General features: G+C 39.4%; 1 protein-coding gene across 2 annotated transcripts in view; it reads left to right on the forward strand.

The window, feature by feature from the left end:
• The window catches only part of REXO1 (RNA exonuclease 1 homolog), a 120,267-nt gene that overhangs the window by 33,241 nt on the left and 67,024 nt on the right, over positions 1-20,002 (forward strand). For both annotated transcript variants that reach the window (XM_072601534.1, XM_072601535.1), the window contains exon 2: positions 17,977-19,823. In XM_072601534.1, coding sequence (XP_072457635.1) covers positions 17,977-19,823 — 1,847 coding nt within the window. The remainder of the gene's footprint in view (positions 1-17,976; positions 19,824-20,002) is intronic.

Consider the following 20,002-nt stretch of genomic DNA (forward strand, 5'->3'; position numbering starts at 1 on the left):
CCCAAATTATCAAACAGATACTTCAGATAGGAAAATAATTTCACTCTCTTTACAATTATCAACGCAATTTTGCATGTAGAATCCTTGATTCAATTTTTAATATGGATTCTCCCATCAGATTTGGAAGCCAATTATGTACATTTACATATTCTAGTTCTTAGAGAAAACAGTTTGATCCTATTGTTGTCTCAAAGTTTACTACTCCATTTAAATAGGAAACTTTGACATCTTTGTCATATTAGAAAATTTTTGTGTCTTTGTCTAGGAGAATATCATCCCTATATCATAACTACTAGCGAGGGGGGGGGGCGTAGCAAACCCAGGAACTCATTTACTTAGTTGTTTAGGATGTGAAATTACCTACCAATTTAGATTGAAAACAGTAAGATCTTTCATACTTGCATCCTATTATGGTAGCGCAGAGGTGCTAGAGTACTGCAACAAGATTCATTATATTAAAAAAAATTACAACTAAGATTTTTTTGAGCCATGATCATCTTCATATTAAATAGTAAAACTTTTTCTCTAAGAGAGACTTCTGACTCAGCCTAAAGAGTGATGGTTAGAAAGATTTGCTATGAAAGGAAGAAGTAGGGACATGGTTATAACAACAGTAAGGTTGACTGGTTACCAGACTTAAGCCTTAGGGCATGGAATTTATAATTGCATAAAATATCTTTATTTCTTTTTGATTTTTGGTACAAGCCATACTTATTATTTGGAACAGCCAATCATACAACAAAGTTCTACTCCATTCACAGGGTATCTTAGCCAGGCTCAGGATTAACCAGCATACAGCCCTGTTGAAATAGGAAATAATACAAAGGGAAACTGAGCCAAGAGGATCCTACCTTCAGCTATGCCAAGGTCATTTCCTTAACTTTTCCCAGACACAGATATCCACTTATAGCATTTCCTGGATTTCACTCTCTTTGAGCAGCTAGTTCCCTTGAATGGTGGATTTTTGGCTTAATGATCATTCAGACGTTTACACCTGAATTCAAAACTCACAATGTTATCAAATTATAGTCCCAAGAGATAATTACCTCAAATAGCAAGTTTCACTAATTATAGCTTAGGGCCAAACAGTTATATTATTTCTCTCATATTTTTGCAATGACAGCAAAAAGTTTGCCAGGCCTTTTAAAAAAACACTCAACATCCCTTTCTTATTCTTAAAATTCAAACTAATATAAAAATAAATCATTAGAAATTAAGGAAATGATTGCATTCTGAAATTCTACATAAATAGTGAATATGATAGGTCATGCAAAAAATCTCTAGCAAAACACTGGCTCATTACTATAAATCTCCAGATGAACAGATATCTATCTCTTAAAGAATTATTTATTAACCCCTTAAGGCAAAAATAAATCTTTTAAGACTGGAGTGCATTGACTAACTTGGTTCAAGATATGACTTCAGTATTCCAGATATAACCTCATGATTTTCATAATCACAAATTATCACATTTATCACTTCTATACTATAAACAGACTTTTAAGTCTCTCTCCTCCTTGTACAAATAGTGTTTGTAATGCAAGAGTGGATCCCATTTTTTTCAGCAAACTAATTTACTATTTCAGAATTTTATAACATTTAGCAAATTCTTTCATAGGGCTAACGAGATTTTATGACCTTACCCAAGCAGATGGTCCCAAGAACATGGCAAGTTTACAAATTAGGAGATTTTCCAAGGTCTTCTCCCTGCTTTCCCCCAAAGTATTATTTTTTCCTTTTAAAATACATAAAATTAAATACTAAATGTTTTACCATTATAATAATAACCTCTAATAATTTCATAGCATCCATATCAAAAGGAGCTAAATTTTCCAGTGATACAATTGTGTTATTCTTTTAATAACATCTTTTATACAATGGTTTCCCAAAATTCACAATATAAGAAAATTTAGAAGCACAAAAATAAAACAGTATTATATATTTAAAACATGAAACAAAACTTATTGCCAGTCAAATGACATCAGTTCAGATGAATACCTTACCAAATTATCTTACATAGAAAATCATTTTATCTCCCTTAGCATTTTGTGATCATCACATCTAAAATCCAATATAGAGTTATCCAATATGGAATAATCATATTCAGTTAAAGAAAATAATAGTAATAATAGCCATAGTTAAGATTTACATAGTGCTTAGCATATGCTATGCATTGTGTTAAGCATTTCACAATCATTATGTCATTTTGATCCTTACAGTAACCCTGGGAGATGGGGTCATTATTCCCCTTTTGGATAAGGAACTGAGGAAACCAGAGGAAAGATAACTTGCTTAAGGTCACACAGCTAACATTTCTCAAACTAGACTAAGGTTTAAAAGCTAAGGTTTTTAACCTTCTGACTAAGGTTTTTCTGAGCTATGATCATTTCAATGCCAAATGGTAAATTTTTTTTTCTCCAAGGGAGATTCCTTGCTTAGCCTGAAAAGTAGTCAAAAGATACACATCAGTGGTGCTCCTTTAGGGAAGTCAGTTTCCAAATAGTTGCAGGAAATGCAAATGCAACATTAAAACAAACAAATAAAGTTTTAACTTCCCCAGTAGTGTAGGAGCTTTAATATGGCTGGGTTGGATTTGAGATAGCATCTCACAAAAAAGTCTCTTGGTGAAAATACCACCAGAGAGCTTTCAGGAATTTCCTCAGAGAACACCCACAGGGCTTGGGACCTCTCTCAACACCTGACTGGCTCGTCAATTATAACAACTGAAATTAAGATAAATTGAGACAACAAAGTTCTGAGCACATTCAGTTTATTGGCAAGAGTGGCACTTACCAAAAAAAGGGGGTCTTTATCTCCTCAGCAAGGCAGAAGAACTCCATGTGGAGTTTGTGACTAATTGTAGTTTAGGGAAAGTAGATAAAAATAGAACAGCACATAGACAGGACATAGTATTGTCATCTGATTTCTGTTGGTGGAAGAGGAGAGATTTTCTTCCTTGTTGCTAGGGAAAGCTGATTGGTTGTGTCTACCTGTATCCTTGCAAGGATAGCTAGTGGTACAGAAATAACAGGTCTCTTTGACATAAAGATAGAAAAGTGATTTACAGGAAGACTAAACTTCTGAACTTATGGACTTTTGAACTTAGCTTAGAGACAAAAAAACATGACTTAAGCCGTTATACAGAATACCATTGGTTAGTACAGAATTGAATCAATTGCAAAATGGAATCAATTTGATTTTCTCACAGGGGTTGTTGGTTAATTGTCAGGGCCATTGCAGAAATGATTCTTACACTGGGTAGGAGGTTGGATTATGTTAATAATAATAAAAGCTTTCATTTATAAAATGCTTTAAAATTTATAAAAATGCTTTCCTCATTCCCTATGATGCAGGGAATGCAAGTTATTATATGCATTCCATTTTGCAGGTAAGGAAACTGAGATTCAGAAAGATAAATTAATTTGCCCAAGATTCCATAGCTCTTATGTAGTGCCCATGGAGTATCAAGTTGGAAGGGACTTGAAAATACTTAGTTCACTACTTCCCTAAAATAGGAATCCCTTTTTAAAGCTCTCCAACACATTTTTCCCCCCAGCTATCTTATGCTATTTTTGTGGCCTTCCTTGAACAGCTTCAATGATAAGAAACCCAGTACTTACCACTGCATCCTATTCTACCAAATTCTACCTGAATTATAGACCCTTCAAAATCTGGCCCCACTCCACCTACCCAAACTTATTTCCCCTTGCTCCCTAACCCATATCTTCTGCTCTGGTCCAGCCAGAATCTCAGATCTGGAGAACAAAATCTGACAAGTAGTAATCTAGCCCTTGTTTCAGTAAGTCAGCATCCTCCCTTTAAGAAGGATTATATTCCAAGCAGGACGAGTGACCAGAGCAAAGACAGGCAGGAGGTGGACTATCATATATGAAGAAGTGCAAGTGGTCCGGTTTGGTTGGACCCTCACGTTTGAAGGGAAGCAGTGTACAGTAAGCCTGGCAAGGTAGGTTAGAGCCAGGTTATGAAGGACTTTAAATGTCAAACAGAATCTGAGTTTACATGTGGTCAGCAGTAGGGAAGTATTGGAGTTTACTGAGCTAGGGAGTGATATGGTCAGACCTGTGCAATAGAAAGGGATGTCTCTTTGGCAGCAATGCAAATAGATGGGTCAGTGTGGGGAGAGATTAGAGACAAGAAAAAAATGAACATATTGGTTTCTTTTGGGGGGGGGTGTGTGTGTGTTAAATTTATTTATTTAAGTTTTCAACATTCATTTCCACAAAATTTTGGGTTCCAAATTTTCTCCCCATTTCTCCCTTCCCCCCACCTGAAAACGCCAAGCATTCTAGTTACCCCTATCACCAATCTGTCCTCCCTTCTAACATCCCTTCCTTCCCTTATCCCCATCTTCTCTTTTGTCCTGAAGGGCAAGATAAATTTCTGTACTCCATTACCTGTATTCTTATTTCCTAGTTGCAAGAACAATACTCAACAGTTGTTCCTAAAACTTTGAGTTCCAACTTCTCTTCATCCCTCCCTCCCCACCCATTACCTTTGGGAAGGCAAGCAATTCAATATAGTCATGTTGTGTAAGACTAACTATATTTCCCTCCATCCTATCCTGCCCCCTGTTTCTTCTATTCTCTTTTTTGATCCTATTCCCTCCCCAAAATTGCTCCCTCCTCCCACTGCCCTCCCTTCCATCATCCCCCCCATCCTGCTTATCCCCTTCTCCCCCACTATCCTGTATTGTAAGATAGGTTTTCATACCAAAATGAGTGTGCATTTTATTCCTTCTTTTAGTTAAATTTGATGAGAATAAGCTTCATGTTTTTTTCTCTCACCTCTCCCCTTTTTTCCTCCACTGAAAAGTCTTTTACTTGCCTCTTTTATGAGAGATAATTTGCCCCCTTCCATTTCTACCTTTCTCCTCCCAATATATTTCTCTCTCACTGCTTAATTTCATTATTTTAAGATATGATCCCATCCTATTCAATTCACCTTGTGCTCTGTGTGTGTGTGTGTGCGTGTATGTATGTGTGTGTGTGTGTGTGTGTGTGTGTAATCCCACCAACTACCCAGATACTGAAAAAAGTTTCAAGAGTTACAAATATTGTCTTTCCATGTAGGAATGTAAATAGTTCAACTTTAGTAAGTCCCTTATGACTTCTCTTTGCTGTTTACCTTTTCATGCTTCTCTTGATTCTTGTGTTTGAAAATCAAATTTTCTTTTCAGCTCTGGTCTTTTCATCAAGAATGCTTGAAAGTCCACTATTTCATTGAAAGACCATTTTTTCCCCTGAAGTATTATACTCAGTTTTGCTGCGTAGGTGATTCTTGGTTTTAGTCCTATTTCCTTTGACTTCTGGAATATCATATTCCAAGCCCTTTGATTCCTTATTGTAGAAGCTGCTAGATGTTGTGTTATCCTGATTGTATTTCCACAATACTTGAATTGTTTCTTTCTAGCTGCTTGCAATATTTTCTCCTTGACCAGGGAACTCTGGAATTTGGCCACAATGTTCCTAGGAGTTTTTCTTTTTGGATCTCTTTCAGGAGGTGATTGGTGGTTTCCTTCAATATTTATTTTGCCCCCTGGTTCTAGAATATCAGGGCAGTTTTCCTTGATAATTTCATGAAAGATGATGTCTAGGCTCTTTTTTTGATCAGAGCTTTCAGGCAGTTCCATAATTTTTAAATTGTCTCTCCTGGATCCATTTTCCAGGTCAGTTGTTTTTCCAATGAGATATTTCACATTATCTTCCATTTTTTCATTCTTTTGGTTTTGTATTGTGATTTCTTGGTTTCTCATAAAGTCATTAGCCTTCATCTGTTCCATTCTCATTTTTAAAGAACTATTTTCTTCAGTGAGCTTTTGAACCTCCTTTTCCATTTGGCTAATTCTGCTTTTGAAAGCATTCTTCTCCTCATTGGTTTTTTTAACCTCTTTTGCCAATTGAGATATAGCCTATTTTTAAAGGTGTTATTTTCTTCAGCACTTTTTTGGGGTCTCCTTTAACAAGGTGTTGACCTGCTTTTAATGCTTTTCTTGCATCTCTCTCATTTCTCTTCCCAATTTTTCCTCCACCTCTCTTACTTGATTTTCAAAATCCTTTTTGAGCTCTTCCATGGCCTGAGCCCATTGAATGTTTATTTTGGATGTTTGGCATATAGAAGCCTTGACTTTTATGTCTTTCCCTGATGGTAAGCATTGTTCTTCCTCATCTGAAAGGATGGGAGAAGACATCTGTTCACCAAGAAAGTAACCTTCTATAGTCTTATTTTTTTCCCCTTTTTTTGGCATTTTCCCAACCAGTTACTTGACTTTTGGGTCCTTTGTCAAGAGTAGGATATACTCTGGAAATCTGTGAGATCTCAGTTCCTCCAAGGTGGCACGATCAAGCATGTACTGGTCTTTATGCAGAGAGGGATTTTTGTGCCCAGAATCTTAGCAGTTACCTCTCCATAGCCACCTGGCCTCCAGTTTTGCCAAGTCAGCACTGGGGGCTGATTTTCAGATAAGCTGGATGGGCAGGGCCACCATTCAGTGTGAGACAGACCAGCTCGGCCAGGGTCACCACACAGGGCTGAGGTAAGACTCAGCTCTTCAGTGCCCCCAGGCTTTTTTACGCTCCAACAATGGAGCAGTTGGTACCACTGCTGTGTAGCCTCTGTGGCCGCTGCCTGCTACTGGAGTTATGGGAAGGCCCTTTTCCCTTCCTGGCCAGCTAAAAATACCTCATCACTGACCTTTGGCACCTGTGGGTTGAGGGATCTGGAAACCGCTGCTACTGGGACTAGGGATTCCGTGACTGGAGATTCCACCCCCAAAGGCTGTTCATGAGCCGTGCCACGCGGCCAAGGCTGGGCTGGGCTCCGCTTCACGTCCGGTGCAACCGGCATTTCCCGTGGGTCTTTCAGGTCACCCTGGGCTGGAAATCTCCTCCACTCTGTTGTTCTCCACTTCTGCTGCACCAGAATTTGTTGAGAGTCCCTCTCTACAGGTATTTTATGGGCTGTGTGGGGACACTCTGCGTATGTGTGTCTTCTACTCCGCCATCTTGGCTCCGCCCCCCAAACATATTGTTGTAATAACAAGAGAGTATGAGGAATTGTACTGGTGTGGCTAGGGGAGTGGCATGAGGAGATGTATTTGAGAGATGTGGAATCAACAAGATTTGGTACCTGATTGGATAATTAGAGTGAAGGATGATTCCAGGGTTTCAAACTTAGGTGAGTAGAAGGATGATGATGCCCTTGACAGAAATAGGGAAGTTCAGAAAAGAAGTGAGTCTTAGGAAAAATAGGATCATAGAACTGGAAGGGACCTTGGAAGTGATCAAATCAGTGAGAAACTGACGTCTAGGGAGCTGAAGTGATATAAGTCTCTAAGACATCTTGATTCCGTAGGTCAGAGTTGAATCCAAGTCTTCTGATTGCAGAGTCAGTTTACTTTCTATTATACCATAATAATGAATTCTGTTTTGGGAACATTTTGTTTGAAATTCCTTTGGGCAGTTGGTGACATGAGGCTGTAGTAAAAGTATCCAGGCTGGATGTATGAGATCTGGGAATCATCTGAACTAAATAGTAATTGAAGCCATGCAACTTCAGGAGGTCTCTGAGGTAGGGGTGATCTGGACATGTTTGTAGGCAATAGGGAAGTCGTCAAATATGGAGAAATTGAAGATTGCAGGTTATAGTGATTGGGAGCAATTTTCCATAAAAGGCAGGAGGGTAGGATCAAGGGTACATTATCAGGGCTAGCCTTGTTGGGTGAAAGGGCCACCATCTCTTTCTCAGAGTAGGATGATATCAAGGGGTTTTGAGAGAACAAGAAGGATTTGAGGTCCTCTGCTGAGAAGCTGGGGTCAGGGACTGATGTGAGAGACTTGAGGAGAGAAGAGGTGTTCGTAACAGCCACAGTGGGGAGTGAGACAGAGAAGCATGAAAAAAAGAATTGCTTTGATGCATGTAGGCCACTGCTGATATTAGAAAATAGCATCACTCAAATGAGTTAATAGCTAACATTTACATAGCACTTTCCTAATTTTTGTGGCATAAGCTTTAAAAGTCAGATCATAACACTTTTAAGTTTTGCAAAGCACTTTGCAAATATCTCATTTAATCCTCACAACAACTTTGGGAGATAGGTTCTATTATTATCCCTATTTTGTAGAAGAAATTGAGGTAGATGGAGGTGAAGTTATTTGCTCAGGTTCACACAGCTTGCAAGTTTCTGAGGCTGGGGTTGAACTCAGGTCTTCCTGACTCAGGTTCTGTGTTCCGTCTACTCTAGTCACTATATAAATGCTAGTTATAGCATAAGTATATCTTGAAACCAGCAAAACTAAGTGCCTTCCTTCAGCACTGTAAAATAGCACATGAGTACAAGTAGAAAAGCTTTTGATGTAAATAAATAATCCTGGTTTTCAGTTTGGCATGATACTGATAGGACAAGGGGTGAGGGGATTGAAGAAGTAAAGAGTCAGTAGCCTTGGGGTCAGCATTGGTAAAGAGGGAAAAATGAGAGGAAACCTTTCCTTCAGTGAGAGAAAACTCGTTATTTCCTGAGGTGGTCTATTACTTTATTAAATAGCACTAATTGTCAGGAAATTTTCCCTTATTCAAAATTGAATTTTTTTTTCCAATTTCTTCCTCTTTTCTGTAGTTGTTCTATATGGGATCAGACAGCACAGTCCTAAACCTTATTCAATGGGACAGCCTTCAAATACTTGAAGATAGTTAATATGTTCCCCTAAGTATTCTCCAAGCTAACCATCTTGAATTCTTTCTCAAATTCTGTACACCAGAGCATAGCCAACTTAGGTTGTTTCCCCATTTTCTTTTTGTACATTGAGCTAAGAATGATTTTTACTTTAAAAAATAGTTTTATTTTACTTAAATCTGAAAAAAAAATATTAGTTCACTGGCTGGACAAAAACAGATGTTGAGCATTTGGTCTTGGTTTTTATGCTACATTATACCATCCACTATGCTAATTTAGGCACTCATTACCTCTCTTCTGGACTTTTTCAATAGTCTCCTAATTATTTGCTTTTATCCAGTCTCTTGCCCCTCAAAATCATCCTATATACAGCTGCTGATTGACATGCCTTTAAAAAAGGTTTTGCTTATATCTTTTATATAATTTATATTTCACAATATATTCTTTCACCCACCCCTCCCCACCAGAGCTAACCTTTATTATAAAGTATGAAGAAAAGAGGGAAGAAAAAAGTTCCACAGAACTAAACAACATATCAGAAAAGTAACCTTCTGTGCAGTGTCCCATTCTTGTGGTCCCCTCCCTTCTTTAGCAAAGTGGGGGTTCATTTCATATCTCTTTTGAGGATCAAAACTTGGTCATTGTTACTTCACTGTATTTGGCTTTGATTGTTTTGTTCTGTTTACATGGTAGTCATCATGTTCTAGTTCTGTTTGCTTAACTTTTCATCAGTTCATATAGGGTCAGTTCTGTTGCTTTGTATTCATCAGATTCATTGTTTCTTACAACATAGCAGTGTTATCTTCATGTACTACAAGTTGTTTTTTTTTTTTTTTTTAGCCATTCTTTAATTTATGAACATCTACTTTATTTCTAGTTCTTTGCTACCACAAAAAAAGGTTTCCTATAAATATTTTGGTGAATGTGATGCCTTTTTTTTTTTTACCTGTTTGGGGTATATTTTAGCAGAAGAATCTTTGCCAGTTGGATATTTTAGTCATTTTCTTTCCATAAGTTCAAATTGCTTTCCAGAATGGTTTCACTGATTCACAGCTTCACCAAAAAACGATAGTTTAGTGTGCCTGCTTTTCCACAACTTCTCCAGTACTGACTAGTCTCATCTCTTGTCATCTTTGCCAAACAGTTACATGTAAGGTCAAATTTCAGAATTATTTCGATTTATATTTCTCTTATTATGGAGCATTTTTCCAATGGATGTTAATTGTTCTTTTGAGAAATGTATTTTGATATCTCATTTGGGGAATAACTTTTGCTCTTTTTATATTTCTGTTAGATATATAGATTATAGATAGATTATCTGTTAGATATCTAAATATTTTGGATAACAGAACCTTATTAGTGAAATTCCATGTAAAGATATTTTCTCCCATTTGATAGCTTCCCTTCTTATCCTGATTGCATTAATTTTGCTCATGTAAAAAGCCATTCAGTTCCATGTAATCAGATTATCAGTGTTACCTTTTGCAATTACATCTGTCCCTTGTTTGGTTAAAAATTCATTTCCTACCCATAGCTATGAAAGATGCATAAATTTGTTTCTTTCCTAATTTTTTTGGCATAAGCTTTAATAGTCAGATCATGTATCCATTTTGAATTCATTGTGGAATGTGGTATAAGGTGTAGTTTTAAACCTAATTTCTTTCATATTGCTTTCTAGTTTTCCCTGCAATTCTTTTTTTTTCAACTTATTTATTTTAGTTTTCAACATTGATTTCCACAAGATTTTAAGTTTCAGATTTTCTCCCCATCTCTCCCCTCTCTCCACTCCAAAATCCCATGCTTTCTGATTACCCCTTCTCCCAGTCTACCCTCCCTTCTATCACACCCCTTCATTCCCTTATCCCCATCTTCTCTCTTTTCTTGTAAGGCAAGATAGATTTCTATACCCCCTTACCTATATTTCTTATTTCCCAGTTACATAAAAAAACAATTCTCAACATTTGTTTCTAAAACTTTGAGTTCCAACTTCTCTCCCTTTCTCCCTCCCCACCCATCCCCACTGAGAAGGCATGTGATTCAATATAGGCTGTATATGTGCAGTTTTGCTAAAGACTTCCATAATGGTCATGTTGGGAAAGACTAACTATAGTTCCCTCGATCCTGTCCTGCCCTCCATTTATTCTATTCTCTCTTTTGACCTTATCTCTCCCCAAAAGTGTTTACTTCTAATTACCCCCTCCTCTTATTTGCCCTCCCTTCTATCATCCCCACCATACCCCACATCTCCCCTTCTCCCCTACTTTCCTGTAGTGTAAGATAGATTTTCATAATAAATTGAGTGTCCATGTTATTCCCTCCTTAAGTCAAATGTGAAGAGAGTAAGCTTCACTTTTTCCCTCTCATCTTCCCCCTCTTCCCCTCCATTGAAAAAGCTTTTTCTTGCCTTTTTTATGAGACAATTTGCCCCATTCCATTTCTCCCTTTCTTCTCCCAATATATTTCTCTCTCACCCCTTAATTTTAATTTTTTAGATATCATCCCTTCCTATTCAACTCACTCTGTGCCCTCTGTCTATATATGTGTGTATATAATTCTTCCAACTACCTAAATTTGGGGAAGTTTCAAGAGTTACAAATATTATCTTTCCATGTAGAAATGTAAACAGTTCAGCTTTAGTAAGTCCCTTATGATTTCCCTTTCCTGTTAACCTTTTCATACTTCTCTTGATTCTTGTGTTTGAAAGTCACATTTTCTATTCAGCTCTGGTCTTTCCATCAAGAATGCTTGAAAGTCCTCTATTTCATTGAATGACCATTTTTTCCCCTGAAGTAGTATGTTCAGTTTGCTGGGCAGGTGATTTTTGGTTTTAATCTTAGTTCCTTTGATTTCTGAAATATCATATTCCAAGCCCTTAGATCCCTTAATGTAGAAGCTGCCAGATCCTGTGTTAGCCTAATTGTATTTCCACAATACTCAAATTGTTTCTTTCTGGCTGCTTGCAATATTTTCTCCTTAACCTGGGAACTCTGGAATTTGGCTACAATATTCCTAGGAGTTTTTCTTTTTGGATCTCTTTCAGGAGGTGATCAGTGGATTCTTTCAATATTTATTTGTCCCCTGGTTCTAGAATATCAGGGCAGTTTTCCTTGATAATTTCATGAAAGATGATGTCTAGGCTCTTTTTTTGATCAGGGCTTTCAGGTAAGTCCCATAATTTTAAAATTGTCTCTTCTGGATCTATTTTCCAGGTCAGTTGTTTTTCCAGTGAGATATTTCACATTATCTTCCATTTTTTCATTCTTTTGGTTTTGTTTTATAATTTCTTGGTTTCTCATAAAGTCATTAGCTTCCATCTGCTCCATTCTAATTTTCAAAGAACTATTTTCTTCAGTGAGCTTTTGAACCTCCTTTTCCATTTGGCTAATTCTGCTTTTTCTTCTCCTCATTGACTTTTTGGGCCTCTTTTGCCATTTGGGTTAGTCTATTTTTAAAGGTGTTAATTTCTTCAGCATTTTTTTGGGTCTCCTTTAGGAAGGTGTTGACCTGCTTTTCATGATTTTCTTGCATCTCTCTCATTTCTCTTCCCAATTTTTCCTCCACCTCTCTTACTTGATTTTCAAAATCCTTTTTGAGCTCTTCCATGGTCTATGACCATTGAATATTTATTTTGGATTTTTGGGATACAGAAGCCTTGACTTTTATGTCTTTCCCTGATGGTAAGCATTGTTCTTCCTCATCTGAAAGGATGGGAGGAGATATCTGTTCACCAAGAAAGTAACCTTCTATGGTCTTATTTTTTTTTCCCCTTTTTGGGGCATTTTCCAACCAGTTACTTGGCTTTTGGGTCCTTTGTCAAGAGTAGGGTATACTCTGGGGACCTGTAAGACATCAGTTCCTCCAAGGTGGCACAATCAAGCATGTACTGGTCTGGGTGCAGGGAAGGATTTTTGTGCCCAGAATCTTAGCTGAGTTTCCTCTCCACAGGCACCTGACCTCCAGTTCCGCCAAGCTAGCACTGGGGGGGTGGGATTCAGTCAAGCTGTGGGGCAGGGCCACCATTCAGTGTGAGACAAAGACCAGCTCCCTCAGTGCCCCCAGGGGTTTTTACAATTCAGCAATGGTCTCAGGCTGCTGTAGGGGCTGCCTTGAGATCTGGTGCTGCCTGCCTGATGTGGCTTTTGCGGGCTGCTGCCTGAGGCTGGAGCTGTGGGAAGGCCCTTCTCCCTTCCTGGCCAGCTGAGAAAACCCCGTTGCTGACCTTTGGTGCCTGTGGGTTGAGGGATCTGAGGACCCGCTGCTTCAACTGGAGATTCTGCCCCCGAGGTGTCCTTCTCCCAGAGTTTCTTTGTGCTGCATGCTCAGCTAAGGCTGGGCTGGGCTCCATGCTTGGCTCCTCATCTGGTGCAACCAACCTTTCCTGTGGGCCTTTCAGGTCACCCTGGATTGGAAATCTCCTCCAGTCTGTTGTTCTCCACTTCTGCTGCTCCAAAATTTGTTGAGAGTCCCACTCTACAGGTATTTTATGGGCTGTGTGGGGAGAGCCTGCATTTTTTTGTCTTTCCACTCTGCCATCTTGTCTCTGCCCCCAGAAGCCTTGACTTTTACCTCTGATGATATGTATTGTTCTTCCTCATCCAAAAGGATAGAAGAAAATACCTGCTCACCAAGAAAGTAACCTTCTGTTGTCTTATTCTTTTTCCCTTTTTGGGGCATTTTCCCTGCCAGTTATTTGACTTTTGAGTTCTTTGTCAAGAGAGAGTACACTCTGGGGACTTGTAAGTTCTCAGTTCCTCCAAGATGGCACAATCAAGGAAGAGGAGTTTACTCTTCTCCTGACCTGCACTCTGGTCTGGGAGCAACTATAAGCACTCTTTTCTGCTAGTGGAATTCCCTCTCTAAAGCCTCTGACAGCTCTACCAGCCAGCACTTCTCCTCACCCCAAGGCCACCACTCAGGACTGAGATTCAGATCAGCTGCTCAATTCCCCCAGGGACTTTAGGCCAGGGCTCCAACAATGGAAGCTGCCACTGCCTGGGACTGGGGCTAGACCGCTGAGTTCCCTTCTTACACAATTGAAAGAGCTTTCTCACTGACCTTTGAAGCTGGCTTTGGCGTTTGTGAGTTGAGGAATCTGGGCCCCACAACTGCTGCAGGTGTCCCCTTGAAGACTTCTCCAGTTCTGTCCTTGCCTGCAGTGTGGCCAAGGCTGGTCTGCGCTCTACTCTGTGCTGGTGCGATAGACCTTTTCTGTTGGCCTTGCAGGCTGTCTTGGGTGGAAATCTCTTTTACTCTGTTGTTTTGTGGCTTCTGCTGCTCTAGAATTTGTTTAGTCATTTTTTTACAGGTATTTTATGGGCTGTGGGAGGAGAGCTTCTAGAAGTGTGTCCTTCTACTCTGCCATGTTGGCTCCACCCTTTTCCCTGCAATTCTTCACTCTAAAAGCAAGTCTGACTATGTAACTCTCCTGCTCAGGCAACTTCAGTGACTCCTTATTTCCTCTAGGGGTAAATGTAAATTCTTCCATTTGGTATGAAAATGCCATTTGGTATTTAGAGTCTTTATGTTCCTAATACTTCTTGACCTCTCAGCAGCTTAAAAACACTTTTGATCAGCTCCTGGATAGTCTCTCTTCTCTAGCTTTTCATGATACTGTTTTCTCCTGGTTATCTTAATAATAAGGTGTGGGTGCCTCAAAGGCTCTATCCTGAGCCTTCTTCTCTCTCTATACACTTTCACTTGATGATCTCATCAGCTCCCATTGTTATCTCTATGTTGATGTTTCTGAGATCTATTTATCCAGCCCTCACTTAAAAGTTGACCTCTAGCCCACAGCCCCTTGGGCATCTTGGACTGAATGTCCCCTAGACTAGGGCTTCTTAAACTTTTTCCAGTATTGACCCCTTCAGTGCTTCTTAAACTCAACATGTCCACAACTGAACTTATTATCTTTCCCTCTAAGCCCTCCCCTCTTCAGAACTTCCCTATTAATATTGAAGACACCACCATCCTTCCATGTATGCAGACTTAAAATGTAGATGTCATCCTCAACTCCTCACTCATTCTTATCCCCATATCTAATCTGTTACCAAGGACTATCAGTTTTGCTTTCAAAACATTTCTTTTATATACCCCCTTCTTTCCTCTTACCTTGCCAACACTTTGATGTAGGCCCTCATCACCTCACACCTGAACTATTGCTGTAGCCTGCTGGTTGTTTTGCTTAGGACAAATCTCCCATTGTAAAATTCATCCTCTACTCAGTTGCCAAAGGGATCTTCCTAAAGTGCAGATCTGACTACGTAACTGTCCTTCTCAGTAAACTCTAGTGGCTCCCAATCACCTTCAGTATTAAATATAAACTCCTTTCTTTGACATTAAAGCCTTTCATAACTTGCCCCACCTTCCACCTTTCTAGTCTTTTAATAACTTATTCTTTTCTCCACCCCTAGCAACATACTCTGAGATCCAGTGACACTGATCTTATTGTTCCTTGTACAAGACATTGTACATTGTATTTCCCAATTATTTTCTCTGGCTGTCCCCCATGTTTGGAATGCACTCCCTCCTTATCTGTGCCTCCTGCCTTCGCAAGTCCCCACTGAAATCCCATCTTCTGTTAGAAGCCTTTGTCAGTGCCTCTTAATGTTGCAGATGCCTTCCCTCTACTGAATATCTCCAATTTATCCTGCTTTTTCTTGTTTATATATAGCTGTTCGCATGTTGTTTCCCCATTAGACTTTGAGCTCCTTGGGAGCTCTTGTCTCTTTCCTTTCTTTGTATCCCCAATGCTTAGTATGGTACCTGGCACATAGTAAGCACTAGTAAATATTTGGTGACTTTTGACTGTCTTTCTGGACTGATTACATACTGCTCTCACTCATATACTCTGTGCTCTAGTGAAATTAGCATACTTGCTATTTCCCATACATGACATCACTGTGCCTTTGCATAACCTGCACCTCATGTATTGAATGGTTCCTTTTTCCCATTTTGACTTCTTGGATGTTTCTATCTCCCAGGCTCAACTCATACCACCTTGTACCTTCTCTTCCACCCCCAAATTACTTTGTATTTATTCTTATTTTCATAACTGTGTACATATTCCCCTCTACTAGACTATAAGTTTCTTGAGGGCAGAGAGAGACTGTTCTTTGTTTCCCTAGTACTTAGCACAGTGCCCAGTATATTTTTTTTTTTTTTGAGAAATTTGATACCAAGAATTGAGTACAGTAGTCCAGTTGTGTTCTCCCTTGGGCAGAGTGTACCAGAGTATATCTCACCTCCTTTGTTCTGGACACCAAGCTTCTATAGTCTGAGATTATGAGAGTTTTTTAGGTTGCCATGACATTCTTTTGATTCATTGAACTTAGAGTCCACTAAAACCTCTAGTTCTTCTTTTTCAGATAAATTGCTTGCTGTCTAACCATGTCTTCCTCATCTTGTATTTGTGAAGTTAAGTTTTTGAAACCAAATGTAAGAATTTTTATCTTTAAACAATCTCAGAAGTTAGAATCTCTTTCTAATTGTCCCTCACTTCACCAGAATACTTAAACAAGTAAATAAAACTCTCACAGCAAACTTGCATAGTTCAGCAAAGTAAATTACCATATTGTCGTGTCCAAAAAAAGTGCAGATCTCATTCTGGATTTTAAGGCCATCACCTCTCTGGTGGAGGGTGAATGGCATGCTTCATCTTCTGTCCTCTGGACTTGTTCGTTTATCATTACATTAATCAGAAAACTATCTAGTCCAACATGTACTTGAACCAAAAGAATTTATTTCATACCTAACAAGTAGTCATCTAGGCCTTGCTTGAAAACTTACAGGAAGGGGAGTTCTTCATGGTATAAGAATCTTGTCTAGATCTTGAGAGTCACTTCGTCTTATTCTGTGCTTTGCTTTTATCTCTTCCTTCTCCCATGACCCCTCCCTGCTCCACCTGCATTGCCATGCACATACTTAGCTTCAAGGAGAAGCACCCTTGAAAAGCTCTGGACTTAGAGAAGTGAATGTACCTTCAAATTCCACTTGTACCAGTTATTATCTGGGTGACCTTAGACAAATCATTTAATGGCTTTGGTCTTCAGGCACCTTATCTTAAAATGAGAGGGTTAGAATAATTGATCTCTAATGTCTACTCTAATCTTACTGGATTTGTCTCAGTATCCTAGCCTGTCAAGATTTCTTTGGATTTTGATTTTGTCATCTATGTGCTAGCTATTCCTCCTAGTTTTGTGTCATCTTCAAAATTCCATCTGTGCCTTTAAGTCTTTGATAAAAAATGCCCAATATCACAGACCCATTAGAGACTTTTTCCAAGTTGACATTGAACTACTAATGATTGTTCTTTGGATCTAACTTTTCAGATAGTTATGATTCTACCTATGGTCTCTAGCCCATTGTCTCTCCATTTTTAATACAAGAAAAGTGAGATACTTTGTTAAATGTTTTGCTAAAATCTAGGTCAATTCTGTCTAGAGTATTCCCCTGAACCAGTCTAGTAATCCTGTCAAAAAAGCAAATTAGGTTAGTTTGGCATAATAGTGCATCTACACTGGTTGGTGAGACCATCTCTAGTCATCCTGATGAATATCTATCTGGTCACTGAACCCAGATGGCTCAGGAGGAGAAAGTGAAGTTGGTGACCTTGCACAGCTCTCCCTCACTCAAAACAAAGTCAAGTGCAAGTCATGTCATCATTTCTCTGATTTCATGGTCTTCTTCAAAAACGAAGGACCAACACAAACAGACACATTCAGACATTGGTTGGCCCTTTGTGATTGCTGCTGCCTTTTCTAGATGTTTAGGAATCATCCCTTAAATAACAGGAGCTGAAATATTGCCAGTAATTGAAGTCAGATTTAATGGCCTCTAGTTTGCATATTCCTTTCACTTTTTTTTTTTTGAAAATTGGGACAGTACTTGCCCTTCTCCAAGTTCAAAAATACATATATCATTCTTAAATTTAAGTCTTTACCTCTCTGGCAGGAGGTGGGTAGTATGCTTCATTTTTAGGCCTCTGTACTCGTAATTGATCATTGCATTAGTCAGAATTCTAAAGTCTTTCAAATTTGTTTTTTCGTATCATTGTGGTCATTGTGCAGATTGTTCTAATTCTGTTCACTTCACTTTGTATTAGTTCATAGAGTTCTTCTGAGTTTCTCTTGAAACTATCCATGCCATCATTTCTTAAGGTTTTCTTCCTCTAGTAGTTCTCATAATTTTAATAGTTATAGCAATGGAATCAAAAGTGTACATTTTGTATAGTCTATAAAGACATAGGTATCATGGGTATTTATTGTTTCCCCCTCCCCCTTTCATTTCAGAGCTTGGCTATGACCCATATAACCCTGACCTTCCGAAGCCTTCAGTTGGGACTGAACATGGCTCCCTGGGGGATGTCCCAGAGCCCAGCTCTGGCATCTTGGAGCTGGAGTTAGTCAACCAGGCCATTGAGGCTGTCCGGAATGAAGTGGAACGAGAGGAGAAGAAATATAAGGAGCTGCTAGAGACAACCAAGGAGTATGGCACCACAGAGACCTCACTTGTTTCACAAAGCCCCGCTGGAGCTGGGATGCCCAATGCAGACTCCTTTGCCACATCCTTAGAATATAATCCAGGTAGCTACAATCTATTAAATAATAACACAGACTATAACCCTACCCCCTTGGCTGCTGCTAATAAATGTAACAAGTATACTTTGGATTCTTTGGAGAAATCCAAGGCTAAAGGTAACTCTCTGGAATATGTTCCAAAGTCTGTGATCCAACCTAAAAAATATAGCCGTGCTGTTCCCAACAGTAAATATGTGATTGACAATTCTAAGCCATCCACAGATTTGGAATATGACCCCCTTTCAAATTACTCAGCCAGACTTTTAAATAAGGGCAGTCCGAAGGACCAGAAAGGGGTCAAAAGGAGAAGGGACTCAAACCAAGATGAGTCCTATACTCCTTCACTCAAGAAGCATTGCGATGTTTTTAGCAATTATGAAACAGATGCCAGATTTTCTGACTCAGAAGATGAAGATCCCAGCTCAGAGAACCAGCCAAGTCCTGCCAGCCCCACAAAAGGCAGAACCAGTTCAGAGAGTCATTCCAGCAATGGGTCCTCCCCTAGCAAGGGAAAGCCTCTGGAACCTGAGGAAAGTAGTTCGAGGGAGACAAAAGAGATTGCTGTGCAATATGACATGGGAGATATCCAGCGGCGGCAGAGTCCCATTGGAAAACCCCCACTGGAGAAAAGTGGAAAAGGAAGCAAACACTCTTCAGAAGGGAGAGAGAAAGTGGCAGTAGGGGATCTAAAGTGTAAAGGCAGCTTGAAGGATCACAGAGTCCAAAAGAGAAAATCATATGACCAAAAGAGCTCAGGCCATCAGGAGTTGGAGAGTCAGAGAGAAAAAAGCAAATCATCTGAGAAAGACAAAGGGAAGAATAAGGACAAAGCAAAAGGGAAATTAGGGGAGAAAAATCATAGAGAGAAGAAACTCACTAAGGTCAAAAGTGATGGACATATAAGTAAAATGGAGAAATCTAAGTTTGAAAAGCAAGAGGTGGCCAAGAAAGAGAAGATATCATCTGCCATGTTAGTGGCCAGCTCAGGGAAAAGGAAAAATGATGGCCTTAGTAAGAGACCTAGCACAGGGAATCTGGGGAACCATAAAAAAGAGTCCAAGCTGAAGCCAGCAGATCCTCCTAATGGGAAAAACCTGTCCAGTAGCAATAAGCTAAAAGACAAGAAAGGAAGCAAAACCTTCTCCTCAGGTAGGCTGAAAGACAAGAAGTCCCTTTCTCTAGATGAAGGCAGTTCCCAAGGGTCCCCAAAGCCTAAGAAGAGGACGTTGAGCCATATTGACCTCTTTGGAGATGAGAGTGGGGATGAAGGGGAAGGGACATCCCCAGTTCTTCCTGTGACCCTTCCAAGTCTAAGCTCAGACTCAGACTCAGATGATGGAAGCTGTAGCCTCCCGAATGAGAGCAAGGGACCAAAGTGTCTCCGGGGTGCCCAGATTGCTACCTCTTCTTCCTCATCTTCTGAGGCCTCCGATGACATCGACTATTCTGTCCTGGAAAAGGAATTAGATTATGATTCAGACCCCATGGAAGAATGTCTTCGGATTTTTAATGAGTCTACAGATGTGAAGACTGAAGACAAAGGGAGACTCAACAAACAGGTAGTGATCATTTTACTTTTAGCTCTAGGAACTGCATTTTACGCTCAATGATTTGTTTCCTTGGCAGATAGTTTAGAGAAGCAGGTGTTTGAAATTGGCATGTAGCCTATCCAGATGCATCGGAGTCATTAGTTTGCTCTGTGAGGTCATAGAAAATCTTGTTTTCCAACTGGGGAAAC

This window comes from Notamacropus eugenii, chromosome 4 (genome assembly GCF_028372415.1).
Source record: "Notamacropus eugenii isolate mMacEug1 chromosome 4, mMacEug1.pri_v2, whole genome shotgun sequence".
NCBI classification, from domain to species: Eukaryota; Metazoa; Chordata; class Mammalia; order Diprotodontia; family Macropodidae; genus Notamacropus; species Notamacropus eugenii.